Source organism: Pipistrellus kuhlii, unplaced genomic scaffold (assembly GCF_014108245.1).
Source record: "Pipistrellus kuhlii isolate mPipKuh1 unplaced genomic scaffold, mPipKuh1.p scaffold_m20_p_57, whole genome shotgun sequence".
Classification (NCBI taxonomy): Eukaryota; Metazoa; Chordata; class Mammalia; order Chiroptera; family Vespertilionidae; genus Pipistrellus; species Pipistrellus kuhlii.
The window spans coordinates 765,343-778,915 of NW_023425559.1; the positions used below are offsets into that span (position 1 = coordinate 765,343).

The window sequence follows — 13,573 nt, forward strand, 5'->3', positions numbered from 1 at the left end:
CTGGGCTCCCGCAGGCCGCGGGGCCGGGCACTGTCCCTCTCGGGCCGCCCTGCTGCCACCTGAAGCCAGGCAGGGGCCTCGGAGGCCATGCTCAGGGCCAAGGCCACTCCCACTGGGGCCGTGTGGGGCCGCGGCTAAGGCTCAAAGGCTGCTTCTCCCCACGCCCAGGGGACCTGTGTGTGGGGGAGTGGGGCGCCGTCTCCTTAGGGTACAGCCACGCTAGAGCCTCCCAGTCTTGCCCCCAGGACCCCGCTGGGGCCTGTGTTTTGGAAGCAGATCAACACCCCTGAACCCAGGCTGTCCTCCGCATGCTGCCCGCTACTCCCCTCACCCTCGCCTGGACCCTCCCCAAACCAGCCTGGCAGCTCCCGCTGAGCCAGCCAGGAGGGGCCCTGTCTTGTTTCCTAGGAAGCGGACGCTCTCTCTGGAGGCTCTGCCTCAGGGGCGCCTGGCTGGGTCTCCCTGCCCCTCCCTCCCTCCCAGCTCCCCCTGACACCGGCGAGCTGCGCCCTCCTCCGCAGAGCGAGGCGGTAAGGCCCAGGAGGGAGTGGGGGTGTCGGGGGGGGCCTGCAGGGCCAGGAGGAGGCCGAGCCTCCGGAGAACAGACGGGGCACAGGACCCCCGCCTGGTCACCGGAGCCCCTTCGGAGCCGCCCTCGGTCCCGTTCTCGGCCTCCTACACTCACTGGGACTTGTGCTCCTGACCCCCGAGGCCCGGCCCCACCCAGCCCCCAGGCTCGCCCCAGCCGGCGGGCACAGCCTGGGACCAGCTCCGGCAGCATGCACCCGGAGCGGGGTGAGCTGATGAGAGGTGAGCGTATGGCGCGGAGAGCGTATGACGCGGTGAGCACGGTGAGCGTATGACGCGCCCGAGGGCGGCTGAGATGTGAGATGTGGGTGGTGTGGGGGGACAGGGGGAGGCATTACCCCATGAAGCTCCTACAAGAGGGAGTCCGGCACCAAGGAGACAAAGAGAAGAGAGTCAGTGAGGAGGCCTGGCCGCCAGAGGAGGGCCTGCCCGGCTCCTGCGGGTCATTCAGTCTCGGCATCTCCTGCCACCACTCGCCCTGGGACCCCGGCTCCCCCGGCCCCACACCTGCCTCCGCCCAGGCCCAGCCACCGCCAGGATGAGCCTCACTCGCTGGAACCAGAGAAAGGAGCCTGGAACCTGGGACGCGCCCACCAGCACCCAGCCCCGCCCTCAGGAGAGCAGAGTGGCTGGAGGCGGAGGCGGCCCCACCGCAGAGCCAGGGCCGTGTCAGGGACGCGCCGGCCAGAGTCCCTCCCCCCACAGCCCGGGCTGAGCAGAGGACGGAGCTACGGCAGCCCGGAGGCCAGCGCCCCCCACACCCCACCGCGCCTCGGGGGGCTGCGGACGTGGGTACTTACGAGAAGGCAAACGCCACCAGGGCCCCACTGACCACAATGAAGTCCAGAATGTTCCACAGGTCCCGGAAGTAGGCCCCCGGGTGCAGCAGCAGCCCCAGGTCGATCATCTTCAGGGAAGCAGTGCAGTTCAGGGCGGTTACTTCAGGGAGAGGGCAGGGCAGACCCAGAGCCTCGGGGTGGGGAAGGGGGCCCAGGTCACGTCCCCCAGCCCGACGCCCGAAGCCGGGACCCTGGTCAGGAGTGCAGGGCGCTCTCCCCGCCGACACCGCGCGGAGACTGTAGTGAGCAACGCCCCCGAGTCCACACGTGTGTGTGTGTGTGGGGGGGCGTGCGGTCCCTGAGGGGAGGCTGGCCCGCACCTTTATCACCATCTCGAAGGTGAAGACGCCAGTGAAGATGTAGTCCATGTACTTCAGCACCTGCCACCAGAGGGCGCTCTCAGGAGGCCAGCCCGCAGCTGGGCGTCCTGGGGCTCCAGGTGTCTCCCCCTCTCCCGCCCGCGCCCACCTGGACCTGGGGCAGACAACCCGTCAGCCAGGGCCGTGGCTGAGGGCCTGGGGAGAGGCACTGGCACGGCCCCCGCGCCCGCTCCGGCCCGCCCGCCCGCCCGGCTGCCCCCCGCCTGCCGCCCTGCACCCGGGCTCACGTTGTTGCGGGGCGAGTCAGCGCGCACGGGGTCCTCCGCGGCCAGGGCGATGCTGCTCAGCGCGATGACCACGAGGATGACCATCTCGAAGTAGCGCATGGTCACGATGGAGTGGCAGAGGCGCCGGAGCCTGGGGAGGAGAGGGGCTCAGCGGGCTCCCGCTGCCCGCTCCGACTCTGGCAGGAAGCGGGCTGTGAGGGCGGGGGTGCGGGGGGCGTCCCGGGGGGCGTCCCGGGGGCGTCTGCTCTGATGGGAGGGGCACTGGACACGGGGCCCAGGCTGAGCGGGACCATGGAGACTCGGAAGCTGGTGACACCGCGGCACAGCTGGGCAGCCCCGAGGTGGGAGGCCGCTCTGGGTACCTGAGGCCGAGCCAGGTGACCAGACGGCGCCCCCGCACCCAGCGGCCGTGTGCGTGTGGGCCGGGGCGAGCGGCGTGGCCCGGGGGGGCACACTCACAGGTTGGTGGGGCTGAGGCAGAACATGGAGCTGTAGGGCACGATGGGCCGGGGGCCACTCCGCATCGCACCGTCCGCCTCCACCTCCTTGCCCTCCGCCTGGCTCTCCAGGTCCACGGCGCCACCTGCAGGAAGGGCCGCCGGTGAGGGTGTGGCACCGCCCACACTGCCCGGGTCTCACGGGGCGGCCGGTGCCCTCCTGGCTCCGTGGCCGGGAAGGGGCGGTGAGAGCCAGCGCCCTGCGCCGGGCTGACCGCGCCTGAGGACGGCCAGGCTGAGCTGCACGGGGCCCGCCGGCCCCTCTGGAAACTGCTGGTCGGCTCGAGGCCTGGGGTTCTCTCGCAGCCCCCCCAGACCGGCCGGACCCAGCGCCGCCCCTCGGGGAGGCCCCCACACACCAGGCTGCTGCAGGTTCCGTCGCCCACGCCTCTGCTTTCCCACCTCAGCGTGTGTACCCTCACGTCCATCCCGTCCCGCGGGCAGCACTCCTCCCCAGCTCGCCATGCCCATGGCTGGACACAGGTCACCAGCGGAGGAAAAGGGACTGGCCATAACTGACACGTCACAGATCGAAAACCGAGAGTGAGCAGAGGGTGTGCGTGTGCATGCGCCTGTGTGCGTGCATGTGTGCACGTGTGTGTGCACGCATGCGTGCATATGTGTGCTCGCGCGTGTGCATATGTGTGTGCGTGAGTGTGTGTGTGTGAGTGTGTGTGTGCACGCGTGCGCACTGGATGAGGCTTCCTGTCCGCGGCCCCTCAGCGGGGCTGCGGGGAGCCCAGACCCGGCGCCTTGAGCTTCTGCGGAGCAAACGCTCTCGGAAGGGCCGGCCGCTCGCAGGCCTGTGGGCCGGAGTGCAGCTCCGCCAGCCCAGCCCGGCTGAGGTCTCGGTGGGAACCTCCCAGCACAGAGCAGAGGGTCCCCCAGCGGCAGCAGGGCCTGAGCCACAGCACAGCGGCCTGAGGGCTCTGAGAGGAACAGAATAACTAAACACACACATGCGAGGACATTTTAAAAATCTACCTTAAAAAACAGGCAATAAAGTTCCGGACAACAGACCCGGCGCTGAGAACAATGGCCCCCCGTTGACCGCCACCACGCGGAGCGGACACAGCCGCTTCCAGGCGCCCGGCCGGACAGCAGACAGATGCAGCGCCACCTCTGGGGGGGACCGGGGGGACCAGGGGGCCAGCCCTGTCTTTCCCAAGGCTGTGTGCCAACTTCTGCCTACACAGCACTAGGGGGAGGAGGGGGGTGGCATGGGGATGAGGGACAAGACCGGAGGGACAGGTAGAGGGCGCTAGGCCTTCTCACCATGGGGGAGTGGGGAGAGGGAGGAGAGGGGGAGAGGGAGGAGAGGGAGGACAGGGGGAGTGGGGGAGAGGGGGGAGTGAGGGGAGAGGAGGGAGTGGGAGGAGAGGGGGGAGTGGGGAGAGGGAGGAGAGGGGGAGAGGCAGGAGAGGGAGGACAGAGGGAGTGGGAAGAGTGGGAGGAGAGGGGGAGTGGGGGAGAGGGGGGAGTGGGGAGAGGGGGGGAGTGGGGGAGGGTAAAGGAGGTCTCCTCGGCCCGCAGGAGCCCAGAATGTGTGCGCTGCCACGTCTGCCAGGCTTGCTCGTGCTGTCTGTGTCTGTGTCTGTGTCTGTGTCTGTGTCTGTGTCTGTCTGTCCCGCCTTCAGAGGCAGAGGCCCTGCATCGCGGGCTCTCACCAGCTCCTCCTGCGGGGCGGGCGGCTCTTCCCTGGTGATGCCTGGGCCAGTCTGAGCGCGGGCCACCTGGGGAGGCCCCAAGGGCGCCGGGGAGGGTCTGAGCGCCGCGCCAGAGGGCGGCCCTGGGCCGAGTGAGAGCACTGTCTGCGCGGAGGCTGGAAGCCGGCTGCAGGCGGGGCAAGGCCTGGGAGGGAGCGCGGGGCTGCTGCTGGCGGGGAAGGAAGGGAGGGGTGGGGCGGGGTGGGGAGGGAAGGTGGGGGCCACATGAACCCCCTCAGCTGCCACCCAGGGCGGGCGCGGTGGGTGACCACTAACAGCCGGACAGAAGTCACTGCTTCTGAGCTGCCGGAGAGGAGCACAGTGGTGACCAGCAGATACACGAGCTGCTGCTCAGTATGGACCTGAAGGAGGAGGCGAGCACAGGAAGGTGGAGCCGTGTACACCCACGGAGACGGGGGACGGAGGAAACCCCGGCAGATGAGTCATCTGCCAGGACCGGCGGGACCGGCCTCAGAGGCCCAGCTCCAGGCCTGGACCGGAGGCAAGCTGGCAGGGCGCAGAGGCTGCGAGCCGGCGGCGGGAGGCGCCCGGAGCCAGGCTCCCCAAAGGCGCCAAGCACAGGACGGTCAGGCGGACTCCGGCCCGAGAGCTCGGCGCCTCACACTGCGACAGCCGGCTCCCGAGACGCCGTTTCACACGCTCAGAACACAGTACGTGTTTGAAGAGGAGGAAAAGGAAGAGCCTGGAAAGGCATCAGAAACGCCACGGCGACCACGGAAAACAGCCCTCTGTCCGGTATGGGCATCCTGCTCCGAGCTGCACGCCTCAGCTGTTCACAGGGCTCCACCGCCCTGACCACACAGCCGCCGGAGGCTTGCACCCTCCTCCCGGCCCGGCAGCACTGTTCGCAGGGCTGTTCGCAGGGCTGTTCGCAGGGCAGGGGAACGGCCAGAGACCAGTATGAAAAGGCGGGAACGGCCGGAGACCAGTATGAAAAGGCGGGAACGGCCGGAGACCAGTAGGAAAAGGCGGGAACGGCCGGAGACCAGTAGGAAAAGGCAGGGAACGGCCGAGAACAGTAGAAAAGGCGGAACGGCTGGAGACCGTGGGGAAGTAGAAGAAGGCAGGGGACGGCCGGAGACGGGCAGTAGAAAAGGCAGGGGCGGCGGACGGAGACCAGTGGGGGAAAAGGCAGTGGACGGCCGGAGACCAGTAGAAAAGGCAGGGAACGGCGAGACCAGTAGGAAAAGGCGGGAACGGCCGGAGACCAGTAGGAAAAGGCGGGGAACGGCCGGAGTACTCAGTAGGGAAAGGGCAGGGGACGGCCAGGAGTGAGACCAGTAGGAAAAGGCAGGGGATGGCCGGAGACCAGTATGAAAAGGCAGGGGATGGCCGGAGACCAGTGGGAAAAGGCAGGGGATGGCCGGAGACCGTAGGGAAAGCAGGGGATGGCCGTGGACCAGTGGGAAAAGGCAGGGGACGGCCGGAGACCAGTATGAAAAGGCAGGGGAACGGCCGGAGACCAGTAGGAAAAGGCAGGGAACGGCCAGAGACCAGTAGGAAAAGGCAGGGGACGGCCGGAGACCAGTAGGAAAAGGCAGGGGAACGGCCGGAGACCAGTAGGAAAAGGCAGGGGACGGCCAGAGACCAGTAGGAAAAGGCAGGGGACGGCCAGAGACCAGTAGGAAAAGGCAGGGGACGGCCGGAGACCAGTATGAAAAGGCAGGGGATGGCCGGAGACCAGTGGGAAAAGGCAGGGGACGGCCGGAGACCAGTATGAAAAGGCAGGGGAACGGCCGGAGACCAGTAGGAAAAGGCAGGGGACGGCCGGAGACCAGTAGGAAAAGGCAGGGGAACGGCCGGAGACCAGTAGGAAAAGGCAGGGGACGGCCGGAGACCAGTGGGAAAAGGCAGGGGACGGCCGGAGACCAGTATGAAAAGGCAGGGGAACGGCCGGAGACCAGTGGGAAAAGGCAGGGGACGGCCGGAGACCAGTGGGAAAAGGCAGGGGACGGCCGGAGACCAGTAGGAAAAGCTGTGTCCCCAAGAGCAGAGCAGGCACGTTCCTTCCGAGCTCCGGGACATCACCGACGCGGACCGTGTGCTCAGCCAGCAGCTCTCCGTGAGTCTCCGAGAGCCGCCGCCGAGGAGAGAGGGACTTCCCGTCCCTCCTCCCCGTCCCTCCGGCTGCACCGCTGACCACGTTCCCAGGAGCCGGCTCAACGGAGCCAACGAGCAAGTCCACGGCCGCTGCGCCGTGTGCAGAGCTGGAGGGCCACCACAACCACGCCAAGAGCCACCGGAGCCCCCACGGCCGAGTCCGGAGGGACAGTGTACGCACACTGGCCAGCCGAGGACTGGGCCCTCACCCTCTGAACCTCCGGCGCCTGCTGCGGCGCCTGCTGCGTCCGGGAGCTCACCGCGCCCTCTGCAGAACAGGTCCTGACGGCCTGATGTCACCGCTCGGACCAGCCAGGGGCCAAGGATGCAGGACCAGCTCTGCCCCTGAGACGCTCCGCGCTCCTGCTCCTGCCCAGCGCCGTGTCTGCAGTCTTAAGACCCGTGAGTACATGCCTGTCAGTCATTCCGGAGGAGCATCCCGACTCCCGAGCACTCGGTGGACAGCACACACGGGGTCCCTACGACCACGGATTCCGGGGTCACACCGGACAGCAAGGCTTCCTCGCCATTCTAGACGGCAGGCCGGGACTTCGGGGGACAGAAGGCAGCTCACGAGCAGACAGGGCGTGGACATGCAAACAGAACACGCTGGGACCCCCGTCAACTGGGCAGAGAGGGTCTCGTCGCTACCGCGGGCGGCGTGTTCTGGGCAGACGGGCCTCCCCCACACAGCTCATGTTTGCCAACCACCGTGCAGTCACGTGAGAAACCAGGGCGGTTATCAGAAACAGAAAGGGTTAATTAAGGTTCAAATCTCACAACTGAAAACGGAAAAGCAAACTTTAAAGTTCACGTGTCAAAAATTATACTCAGAGGCGGTGTGACTGTATCTACTTAGAAAACAAATAATCTACAGGAAATTACTCAGAGTAACAAGAGAGATTGGGAACTCTGGCTGGATAAAAACCTGCTTATGTTTCTGTACAATAGGAGCCAATAACTAGAAACATAATTTTTTAGAAAGATTATCATTTTAAAGACAGAATTCACGAAGCAGAAAGACAGGGATTCTGGGCAGCGAACCCGCTCCGTCCATTGTAACGGTGGACACGAACCATTACACACCGGTCCCGGCCCACAGCACCCGCAGCCGGAGCCGCTCCCACCCGCTGTGGGCTCCGGAGGCGGCGGGTGGCGGTGTGGGCGCACTGGATCTAACGGGCGCACTGCCTGCGGGTGCTGCTGGTGAGGAGGCTGCCCACTGGCGGAGCCTGGCAGGGGCCATGGCAAAGCTCTGGCAGGTCCTGCTCACCATGACAGGAACCTAGAACTTTTCTAAAAAAGTAGCAAGACACACATTTCCAGGATAAGACCAAAGAGACAAATACAAAATCTAATAATTAAATTAATTTCCAAAATACAGAAAGAATGCGTACAACTCAACAAAAGGAAGACAAATATTCCATTAAAAAAACGGGCAAAGGACCTGAACAGACACTGTCCGCGGAGGACATACAGATGCCAAGAGAAACGTGCCAGGCATGTTCACCATCACGCATGGTCGGGAGGCACAGAGAGCCACGATGAGACCGCCTCACACCGCCAGCGGCTGCCATCCATGAGCCAACAAACAGCAGAGCAGGAGCGTGTGGAGCAGGGAGCCCTGAGCCTGCACATCAGGACTACATTCTAACTGACTGAGCTACCGGCCAGGATGGAATGAGTTTTCAAAAGGATCAGAAAGTCAAATAAAAAAAGGGGCAAGGTAATCCAAGATTTGTATAACCGGAATGCCTGAAAAATAAAAATAAAACTATGTAACAGAACTAACATCTAAGTGCATAACCCCAGACATTTTTTCCCGAAGTGAAATAACACCCACCAATTGATTTAACAAAAGTGCCCATGTAACTCACTAGGAAAAGGAGAGCCTTTTCCACAAACAGTAAGGGACCAGGTGGACATCCTGAGGGGGCTCTCAGCCCTGGCCTAATGCATATGTGAAAGCTAACGCCCAATGTCCATTTCTAGGGAGGGGGCATACAAGTGCTTCCCTGCTTCACCCCACTTAGACCAGCTAAGACAAAGACTTACCTAGGACTCACAGGCTAATAACAGAATATCAACATATCTAGGTCTCAATAGAAAAATCACTTGTCACCTCAAGAATCAGGAAAACATCCATTTCAATGAGAAAAGACACTCAACAAACACCAAATAATACAGACCGTAATGCAAAATTCATAAATCTGCTTCAACAGACTATTAAGAACACACTTGAAAAAATACCAAAAAGAAACAGAAAACCTTAGCAAAGAATTAGAAGATATAAATAAGAACCAAATATAAATTTCATAACTGAAGAAATATGATAACTAAAATTAAAATTCAATAGGTGGGCTTAACAGCAGAATGGAGCATACAGAGGAGAGAATCAGTGAACTGAGAGACAGAACAAAAGTAATTACCATTCTGAACAACAGAGAAAAGGAGACTGAAAAAAGTTAACAGAGTCTCAGAGACCTTTGTGACTATAACAAAAGGTCCACCATTCATGTCAACAGAGTCCTGAAAGGAAAATAGAAAGAGGAAAGAGCTGAAGACGTATTCAAAGACATAATGGATGAAACACTCCAAATTTGGCAAAAAGACATAAACCTACAAATTCAAGAATCTGAGCAAACCCCAAACAGGATAAGCCTAAAGCAACTCATGCCAATATACATCATAATCAAACTTCTGAAATATAAAGACAAAGAAACAAATCTTGAAAGCAGCGAGAGAGAAACATCTTACCTATAGGAAGAAAACAATTCGAATGACAGTAGATTTCTCATCAGAAACCATGGAGGTCACAAGGAAGAGGCACACGTTTTTTCAAGTGCTGAAAAAAAAAGAACTGTCAACCCAGAATTCTATACCCAGTAAAAATATCCTTCAGGAATGAAGGGAAAACCAAGACGTTATCAGATGAAGGAAAACTAAGAGAATCTGTCACCCACAGGCCTACACTAACAGAATGACCACGAAAGGTCCTCTCAACGGAATATAAATCATGAGAGAAGAAATATTGGAGTATCAGGAAGAAAGCAAGAAAAATAGGAGTAAAAATATGAGCAAATACAATATACTTTCTTCTCTTAAGTTTTCTAAGTTTCTAGGGTGAAGCAAGTTATAACACATATTGATGTGGTTCTAAATATTTGTGCAGGAAATATTTACCACAGTCTATATGACAAAAACCTGAGCAACCATTACGGCTGAATGTCCAGAACAACTGGTCACTATGATGTGCATTGACCACCAGGGGGCAGAGGCTCAATGCAGGAGCTGCCCCTGGTGGTCAGTGCGCTCCCACAGGGGGAGTGCTGCTCAGCAGGAAGCCAGGCTCAGGACGGGTGAGTGAAGCCACCTCGGCGGCAGCACACAGGAGCAATGAGCCGAGCAGTAAGGAGTGAGGGATCCCGGATTGCCAGAAGGATGTCTGACTGCCCGTTTAGGAATACACAAGCCATTTCAGAAGGCGACAGGCAGAGTTTATCCCAGGGTGACAGCCGCTGAGGATTTGAAAATCAATACAAACTAGTGTATAGGGTGGGGCAAAAATAGGTTTGCAGTGTTGGTATGCAAAACAATACAATAGTAAATAATAATACAAGATGAAACTGTCTCGCAGACACAGCTGTGAACCTATTCCTGCCCCCCCTGCTTACGGGAGAGAAAACCATGATCCTGTCAATCGCTACCGAAAATTACTTGACAAAACTCAACACTCATTCAACACAAAACTCCAGAAAGGGGAAACACAGCGGAGTCTGATGAAGCACATCCACTGAAGAACCTAAAATCGAAAACAGAACTACTGCCCAGCCTCCCACGTGAGGGTGACGGACAGACGGACAGCGGGCAGAGAAGGGGTCCCCACCACAGGCCAGAGGGGGGAAGGGAAGGAAAGGCCGAAATTCGAGTCAAACAGCAGAACCCCACGTCGGAGCCCAGGGGCCCACAGACACCAGGGGAAACACAGTCCACACTGCACGACTTCTTTAACATGTGATGAAACAGAGTCACCAGAGGCCACAGTCTATGGGCTCCAGTTAAATCAGGGATCGGAGGGAAACGCACAGCCTGCAGTAACCAATAATACAAAGTAAAGAATGAAATAAACCAAGTCTGCAGAGACTAGAAAAGGAGCAACACAGTGACCCACAGGCACAGAGGGAACCCTGCCTGATGGCATCCCCGCTCCGGCCTCCGGGCTGGGAGTGAAGAGGTAAATAAATAAATAAAAGGACACACACACACACACACACACACACACACAGTACAGCTGGAAAGAATTACTTTAGAAAACACATAGGACTAATAAATGAATTAAAATGCTGCTTTTTAATTAAAAATCTCCAAAAAATATATAACCACTAACTAATCAAGTAAAAAGGTGAGGACTCAGAATACACAGGATAAAAATGACAAGGGGAAAAAAGCACTGATCGAGCAGACATTTTTTTTTTAATCCTCAAGTGAGGATATTTTTTCCTGTTGATTTTTAGAGATCGTGGAAGGGAGGGGGTAAGAGAAAAAGGGAGGGAAAGAGGGAGGAGGAGGAGGAGGAGGAGGAGGAGGAAGAGGAAAAGTAGGAGGAGGAGAAGGAGGAGGAGGGGAAGAGGAGGAGGAGGGGGAGGAGGAGGAGGAGGGGGAGGGGGAGGAGGAGGAGGAGATGACAGAGACACATCAGCTGGTTGCCGAATCAGGACCAGGTTCGGGGACAGGACCTGCAGCCCAGGCACACGCCCTTGTTTGACCCCCAGCCTTGGCCGGGCAGGTGCCAACGGCAAACACTCTATGTGTCTCTCTCACATCTGTGTTTCTTTCTCCCCGTCTCTTTCTCATTCTCACTCCCTTCTACTCTCTAAAAATCAATGGAAAAAATATCCCCGGGTGAGATTTAACTAAAATAATAATAATAATGATAGGTGACAGAACTTGCATTACAACATCTGATTTGCAGAAGTGGATTTGTGGCGATACGCAGGTAAACACTGAGCATCAGCATCTAAACATTTAATACTCAGACGCAATACGAGGAAGCTACAGGACTCATCTCACTGAAGCATCAGCCCTCAAATCCTACACAGCACGTTCACACACAGCCCAACACCACACGGAAAAGCAGGTATGACACCCATGTGGGGTGTAAGGTCGCAAAGACAGCTCAACATCAGAAAGCTCGTTACTATGGTTTTGGGTGACCTCTAGGGACAACTAAAGGCCTTCAGGAAATTAACATCTGCAGACGAATGGAGAAGGAACTGATGGGTACTGTGACATGATTTTACACACACGTGCGCGCGCACACACACACACCTCTTAAACCCAGAACCCATATGTTACCTGGTGTAGGCAAATACCAGGCAGGTGCCCATGAGCCCCATTGCTCTGACAGTGCTGGCCACGCCATCCGGCAAAGGAAGTGAGGCATAACTCGGGAGAGGAATGGTTAGGAAGGCTACATTTGCGGAAGTGTTGGCACTACACTTAGAGAAAAACAAGAGAACCAATGCCTAAACAGATCAACAACTTGACAATCCTGAAAAGTAAGAGGATCCGAAATGAACATAAAAAACCATTAGCCTAGATTTCAGCTTCTGGCAGAAGTAATAGCAGGGACCAGAATCCCTCCCATCAGGAAAATAAACACACCAGAAATTAAGAGAATGAAAAGACCAGCCACAAACCAGAAGAGAATATTTCCAAACCACATACCTAATAAAGGACTTGTATCCAAAATATACAAATAAATCTTATAACTCAAACAATTCCAAAACAAACCAATTAAAATAGTAGGCAAATGTGTTGACTCCTAAAACTGGAAAATCAGTAATAGCAAGATAACTGGGAAAGTCCCAAAATATACAGAGACTAAACCACACATTTCTAAGTAACACATGGGCCCAATAAGAAATCTCAAGAGAAACTTCTAAGTATTTTTAATGAAGTAAAACTGAAAATACAACTTATCCGACTTGGACAGGCAATGCTATGAGGAAAACGCATAGCTCTGAACGCACACATTAGAATAGAAGAACTAAAATCAATACTCTACGCTTCCACCTTAGGAAATCAGAAAAAGAAAACCAGCCCTAACTGGTTTGGCTCAGTGGACAGAGCGTCGGCCTGTGAACTGAAGGGTCCCAGGTTCGATTCCAGTCAAGAGCATGTATCTTGGTTGCGGGCACATCCCCAGTAGGGGGTGTGCAGGAGGCAGCTGATCGATGTTTCTCTCTCATCGATGTTTCTAGCTCTCTATTCCTCTCCCTTCCTCTCTGTAAAAAAATCAATAAAATATATTTTTAAGAAAGAAAAAGAAAAGCAAATCCAAATTGAGCAACAGAGAAAATAAGAATTAGAGCAGAAATTAATAAAAATTGAGAGGGAATCAATAGAGATAATTGACAAAACCAAAAGCTGGTTCTTTACGAGGATCAGGAAAACCGACAAGCCTCCAGATTGGCCAGCCAAAGAAAAGGAGGGCACACGCAGGTTCTATCAGAAAAGCAGCCGCACTCTCTGGCGTGGCTCAGTGGTTAGAGCGGTGGACATAATACCATTTGCATCGGCACCCCCAAATGCAATCTTTAGATACAAATCTAAGACAATTTGTGAGAGAGCTCTGTGAGAAAAACACCAAGTTCTGAAGGACAGAAGGCCCGCGACAGGAAGACTCAATATGGCAGGACGACGGCTCTTCCCAACTCGGTCTGTGGAGTCCATGCGGCCACACCCCCACGCCAGGAGCCACATCATGGATATTGACAAACTGACGCCAGAGCGTACATGGAGGTGGAAGACAGAACAGCCCACAATCCAATAGTGGACAGAGCAGAGAGGCCGTGCTGCCCGCCCGGAGATGTCTACAAAACCACGCGATCCGGGCGGCGAGGCGCCGCGGAAGGACGCCCTGGAGCCGCTCACAGGAGCGGAAACGCGCGCTGCACCCACGGGTCCTGGCCAAGGAGCCACGGCCTCAGCGGAACCAGTCTCTCCACAAACGGCGCTGACACTGGACATCCGTGCACACGTGTGACTTCGGACACGGCTGCACCTTCTCCGACATGAAGTCAGAGGCTCCAGGCCCCGCTGAGGTGCACAGCCCGGCAGCTCCCGGGAGAGAACCCGCGGCCTTTGTGGACGGAGCCCTGAAGGCCTGCCCGCGAGAGAAACCGGGAGCCAGCGAACAGGCTCCTTTGAAGT

The 13,573-nt window shown here is 57.4% G+C and overlaps 1 protein-coding gene across 1 annotated transcript in view; it reads right to left on the reverse strand.

Annotated features, from left to right (window-relative positions):
* The window catches only part of CACNA1B (calcium voltage-gated channel subunit alpha1 B), a 77,726-nt gene that overhangs the window by 27,802 nt on the left and 36,351 nt on the right, over positions 1-13,573 (reverse strand). The window contains exons 19-23 of the mRNA XM_036416987.2: positions 2,494-2,617; positions 2,035-2,164; positions 1,748-1,807; positions 1,389-1,495; positions 927-938 (exon numbers count right to left, since the gene is read on the reverse strand). Coding sequence (XP_036272880.2) covers positions 927-938; positions 1,389-1,495; positions 1,748-1,807; positions 2,035-2,164; positions 2,494-2,617 — 433 coding nt within the window. The remainder of the gene's footprint in view (positions 1-926; positions 939-1,388; positions 1,496-1,747; positions 1,808-2,034; positions 2,165-2,493; positions 2,618-13,573) is intronic.